Genomic DNA, 5,794 nt, shown 5'->3' with positions numbered 1-5,794 from the left:
TTCCTGAGTGTCTGGCTCTTTGAACCATGGTCTGGCAGACTCTGTGTGTGAGGACTTCCTCTTTTTTTTTTCTTTAAATCTTTATTTATTTTTGAGAGTGAGACAGAGTGTGAGCAGGGGAGAGGCAGACACAGAATCCGAAACAGGCTCCAGGCTCTGAGCCATCAGCACAGAGCCTGACGCGGGGCTCGAGCCCACGAACCGTGAGATCATGACCTGAGCCGAAGCTGGACGTTCAACCAACAGAGCCACTCAAGCGTTCCAGGACTTCCTTTTCTTAAAATCATCCTTAAGATCTCTCTAGGCTTGAGGTCCTTGCTGGAAGCCCCAGATCCGCCCAACCAAGATTTGCAAGACTATTCTGAAAGACAGGACCTCAGTCTTCCAGGCACAGACACACACACTCCATACCATGACCTCACCACCCCAGCTTCAGCAAGCACCCACTGCCTCGGCCGCCTTTCTCACACTCACGCAACACTGACGCAGACACGCGGCTCTAGGGGCTTCCACAGCTGCCGCAGCGTGAAGTCAGCAGAGAGTCACAACCACAGAACCAAATGAGGGAAGTGGGACTGAGTGAGACACAAACATCCTGTCCTCATGGCAGTGAGTAGCTCCAGCTGGAGAATCAGGGTCACAGAGCGATTATTTATGTGGGACACAGCTCCCCGATGACATACGTAAACCCATTTGCTCTTTAGTCCTTTCGAGTGAGAGCATTTTCTCCTGAGTCCATGCGCTTCAGTGGTGCTATTCTTTGGCTTAAGAGGTCGGCGACAGGACACAGTGACCGTGACAGCCCAGCTGCTGACCAGGAAGAGCCGGGAGGTGTTGAGCAAAGCCTGGGGTGGGAGTGCTCTCCGGGTAAAGGGAGCACCAGCTTGCTGATGTCCCATCTCTGCCCACGGACCAGTTCAAGAGAGAAGGGGCTGAGTCAGTGGCCAGGAGCTGGGACCGCTTGCTGCCTTCAGTCCTCGCCACCTTTTCAGGACCCTTGCATGCCCAGCCCTGCTCTTCTGTGCAGGACTTGGGGGTGTTCCTGGGCCAGGCCTCACCTTGTGTACGATCGCTTCCAGCTAAAGATCTCCTCCAGATGGGAAGAGGGAGAGACCTCCCGCTTCTGCGGGGCTCCCCAGCGACGGCGGCCCCCTAGGAACGAAGCTCGGCGCCTGCTCAGCCCCTTCATCCTCTCTTCCGTTCGGAAGAACTCGGTCAAGGCCCGGAAGTACTCCAAGATGACCTCATGGCTCCAGGCTGGCAAGGGCTCCTGGCGCAGGAAGCCACAGTGGCCTCCGTGGTGACTGAGCAAGAGGAAGAAGTAGGGGTTGCTGTGAAAGAGTTCGGCGGGCAGAAAGTGGTCTGGGGGCCCACACACGGGGTCATCAGCACTACAGATGCACAACACGGGCACGGCGGCCTCGTCCACATCCCGGAGGGGGTCGTTGTGGTCCCAGTAGGTGTCCCAGCTGATGGGGAAACTCTTGGTGTGGCAGAAGAGGGTCTCCTCGAACTCTCGCAGGGAGCGGCTCCGGAACAGTCTGTGGGTGTCCACTGTGTCCTGCAGGGCCGAGGCGTACCTGGCAGCCAGAAGTTCAACGGGGAAGGTAGGAAGCAGAGGGAAGAATGAGAAAACAAACTGACAGCAGAAGTTACAGACTGGGCGGAGAGGGGGCAGCCCACAGGCCAGATTCTGGCCCCAGAAATGTTCTTTGGCCATATAACAGTTTTTAAGACTTCCATTCCATTGTCATCATTTAAAGATTTCCTTTTAACGTATTAACTTTTTTCTTTAAAGTTTTATTTATTAAAGTAATCTCGACACCCCATGTGGGGCTTGAACTCATGACTCGGAGATCAAGACTCACATGCTCTTCCAACTGAAGCCAGCCAGGCACCCCTGAAGATTTTATTTTTGAAGTAAACCCCATGCCCCGATGTGGGGCTCGAACTTTACAACCCCAAGATCAAGGGTCACGTGCTTTACCAACTGACCAAGCCAGGTGCCCCGTCATTGTCTAGAACCAGGAGATTTTACATAAAAGGCAGCTACTTGCGTTCTCGAAGGAAATGGAAAGGTCTGGCAATGTGGGCTGGCACTCTTCAGGGCAACAAGCAGTGCATTTCTTCCCTTTCTCCTGTGTCAGTTCCTACCAGGCCTGCCACTTGGGCGTTACCGGCCCAGCACTGGGGCAGCAAACGACTTTACAGCCACTGATCCACAGTGACAGCTCTCCTCCTGACCACAGCTTCTAACCCCGTGCAGGGAACTTGCTTGGAACTCTCACCTCCTGAACCCCTCCCAGAACTCCCTGGCTCGGACTATCCAAACCAGCAGGCGACTCCCCCCATCATTAACGTTTCACTTCAGGTTGTATTAGCCTTTCAAAAAAAAAAAAAAAGCTAATATACTGGGGGCGCCTGGATGGCTCAGTCTGTTGAGCGTTAGACTCTTGATCTGGGCTCAGGTCATGATCTCATGTGAGTTCAAGCCCTGCCTTGAACTTAGGATTCTGCCTCTGCCTCTCCCCTCCCCCTCAAAATAAATAAACTAAAAAAAAAAAAAAAAAAAAAGGCAAATAACTGCNATACGCTGTCCAGATAATGGTGAACAAGTGTGACCTTGAGCAGTGGTGCAGGTATTCCTAGAGAGGGCCGAGCAGCAGCAGAAGTGGCTGGAAGTATAATTACTTTACAGGGTAAGCTCCCACAAGGGAGCCTGAGAGCTGCTGCTCTGGGGACGAGGGACATTCTTGCTGTTTCCACCTCCACGGAGACAGCCCAGCACCCTGACAAGCAGGCCAGGACAGGTAGCTCAGTCTCCTCTGGGTGGTTCAGTCCAGAGTGAGCCAGTTGAACTTGGATGTGTGTCTCCTGCAAACATTCAAAGAGGCTTGTCCTGAGTTTTCAATCCCAAACTTCCGCGGGCAGGGCAGATTCTAAATGCCCGGAGTTCCTCTCCACTCTCCTCACCTTACCCTCCAGCTGGTGCCTAGAGTCGGCCCTGGTGGTGGTCATTTGGGAGGGCAACTGGCAATGAAGCCATATAAACACCTTGCCCTAGGACTGCTCGGAAGTTCTGAGTTGCCACGATAGCACTTCGGGCCATTGTGGGACTCAGGGTTTGGCCTTCTCAGAATAAAACGGGGCAAGGAAAGAAAGAGAGAGTGCCTGGGTGGCTCAGTTGGTTAAGCGTTTGACTGCAGTGAGTTCGAGCCCTGCACTGGGCTCTCGACTGTCAGCTCCCCGAGCCCGCTTCGGAACCTCCGTCTCCCCCATATCTCTGCCCCTCCCCCCCTTTGTGCTTTTTCTCTTTCTCTCTCAAAAATAAACATTTAAAAAATCTATTTAGGGGCGCCTGGGTGGCTCAGTGGGTTGAGCGTCCAACTTTGACTCAGGTCATGATCTCACAGTTCATGAGTTCAAGCCCCGCCCTGGGCTCTGTGCTCACCACTCAGAGGCTGAAGCCTGCTTTGGATTCTGTGTCTCCGCCTCTCTTTGCCCCTCCCCTGTTCGTGCTCTCTCAGAAATAAAAACGTTAAAAGTTTTTTTAAATAAGAAATCTATTTTTAATGTTTAAAAAAAAGGAAAGAGAGAAATCCCAATCGCTACCACTTTTGAGCACCTACCCAATGCTAGGACTTGAACCCAAGGATTACACATCCCAGGTCTTTCTGCACACCACACTTTCTGCTATAATGTCTGATCTCATTTTGCTATTTCCTGGGAAAGCAACAGTGCATGCTGAGATGTGCTTATTTGATGTGCGAACATCGCTCTGGCCTTCTCGGTGCCAAAGTCTCACCTGTCACCCTGGGGGTAGATTGCTCTCCTCTTGGAGATATTTTTTAAAGATTATGTTGGGGCACCTGGGTGACTCTGTTGTTTAACCACCAACTTCCAGTCAGGTCATGATTTTGCAGTTCGTGGGACAGAGCCCCGCTTCAGGCTCTGTGCTGACAGCTCAGAGCCTGGAGCCTGATTCGGGTTCTGTGTCTGCCTCTCTCTCTGTCCCTCCCTCACTCGTCCTCTGTTTCTTTCAAAAATAAATGTTAAAAATGGTTTTAAAAAGATTATGTTGACATACTCTTTAAATTTGGGGATTGAATATTGAGCACATACCTAGGCATGCGCAAAACATTTGTCAAGCCCAAAAAATTGTTAAAAATCACGTAACACCAAATTTCTGATTCCTGGCACCTCCAGGCTCAGACACTAGAAGGAAACATCCTGGATAATCATTTGTAATTGCTTCCAGAGCCCCCTTCGCTGATTTGACAAGCTGTGTGAATTAAGTGGTCACTTGCTGCCTCTGCTACAGGTGGGGCAGGTGCTCAGGTTGCTAGGACGCACCGGGGCTGAGGTGAGGCCACGGGCCCCAGACCAGGAGTCCCTGTTTTACCATAATGATGTCGGGTCCATCTATGGCTTTAAACCTGGTTCCCTGGTTCTGTCTAGGCTAGAGGGTTTGGACAGCTTCAGAAAGCGTGTGAGGAGAGCTCTGCTGAAGTTCAAGCTTTGATTCAATACCAGGCAGAGCCGGGCTTGGGCCCGCCTAGCGCCTGCCTCTATTGCCCCCTTGTCCGCCCGCGGCCTCCGTTACCCACCTGCTGAGGGCGATCTTCTGCTGGAGGAGAAAGCCCCGCTCGTAGGGCCAGGGCAGGCCGGCCTCAAACCACTCGCGGCAGCGCAGCACCGGCGAGATGCAGGCGGCGCCGGTCACATAGCTGGAGGAGCCGCACTCGCCCAGGTAGGAGAGCAGAAGCGCTGAGCCCGAGCCCTCGCTCACCGCGAACAGAGGGGCCGCCGGGTGTCGGAAGCGGATGTAAGTGACCGCCTCCTTGAGGTCAGACGGGTCCCCGAAAGGCTGCAGCCGGGGGCTGACCAGCGGGCAGCCGTGGTGGCCGCGGCGGTGGAAGATGACCGGGTAGTAGCCGCGCTCCAGGGCGAGCAGGCAGAGGCCGAGCACGTTGCGAGTGAGGCGCCCCCACGCATTGGGGATCACCAGCAGCACCGCGGGAAGGCCGCCGGCGTTGGTGACCCGCCGGCCCCGGGGGCACGGGCCCACGACCCAGTCCAGGGCCACCAGCCCGTCGTCCGCCAATTGCAGGTACTCCCGGGCCAGCTCAGGCCCCGGCCCCACCGGCAGCACGAAGTGGCAGAGGGTCTGCAGGTGGGGCCCGGAGAGCCAGGAGCGCGGGCGCGGCTCCAGCGCCGCTGAACGTCGCAAGACGCTCAGCAGGCACTGGGCCAGCGCCGACGGCTTACAGATGAGCCTGCAGCCGCCGGGCAGCGCCTCACGCCCGTCGCTGAACTGGTCCGCGGCGCCGCTGCCGTCCACCTCCTCCTCGTGGTCCCGGCCGCGGGGCCGACGCAGGGTCNGGCCCCGGCTCCCCTCGCCCGCCCCCCCACTCCCGCCCCTGGCCCTTTGTACAGCGATTGCGACAAGCTGGAGCAGAAGGTGAAAGGAGCCTAGGCCACAAAAAGGGAGCGAGGACGTGCCAGCAGGCCGGAAGGGAGTGGGGAGGGCAGCGAGCCGAGGAGTGGGGTGTTGGCGGCAGAGAGTGGGGAGACTCGGAGACCGAGCATCCGGACGTGGGGATGAGCCTCAGAGTCCCCGCCGACCCTTCCCCTCGGTCCGGCTAGAGGTGTAGCTGCCGGAGGAGGCCCTGAGTCGCTGCGCCCTCAGGGGCCGCAGTTGAGAAGTAGCAAAACGGAGAAGTGAATAAACCACAGCTCCCGGCGCGGGTTCTCCGGCTCCCGCGGGGCGGCTGCAGCTGCTGCAGCCGGAGCC

At 56.0% G+C, this 5,794-nt stretch overlaps 1 protein-coding gene across 1 annotated transcript in view; it reads right to left on the bottom strand.

Annotated features, from left to right (window-relative positions):
* ABHD15 (abhydrolase domain containing 15) overlaps positions 1 to 5,794 on the bottom strand; it is a 6,459-nt gene continuing 665 nt past the window's right edge. The window contains exons 2-4 of the mRNA XM_077749839.1: positions 5,626 to 5,780; positions 4,608 to 5,472; positions 1 to 1,580 (exon numbers count right to left, since the gene is read on the bottom strand). Coding sequence (XP_077605965.1) covers positions 1,055 to 1,580; positions 4,608 to 5,472; positions 5,626 to 5,780 — 1,546 coding nt within the window. The 3' untranslated portion in view covers positions 1 to 1,054. The remainder of the gene's footprint in view (positions 1,581 to 4,607; positions 5,473 to 5,625; positions 5,781 to 5,794) is intronic.

Source organism: Crocuta crocuta, unplaced genomic scaffold, assembly GCF_008692635.1.
Source record: "Crocuta crocuta isolate KB4526 unplaced genomic scaffold, BGI_CrCroc_1.0 scaffold149, whole genome shotgun sequence".
NCBI classification, from domain to species: Eukaryota; Metazoa; Chordata; class Mammalia; order Carnivora; family Hyaenidae; genus Crocuta; species Crocuta crocuta.
Note: the sequence above shows the minus strand (reverse complement) of the source record. Positions and strands in the feature narration are given on the sequence as shown.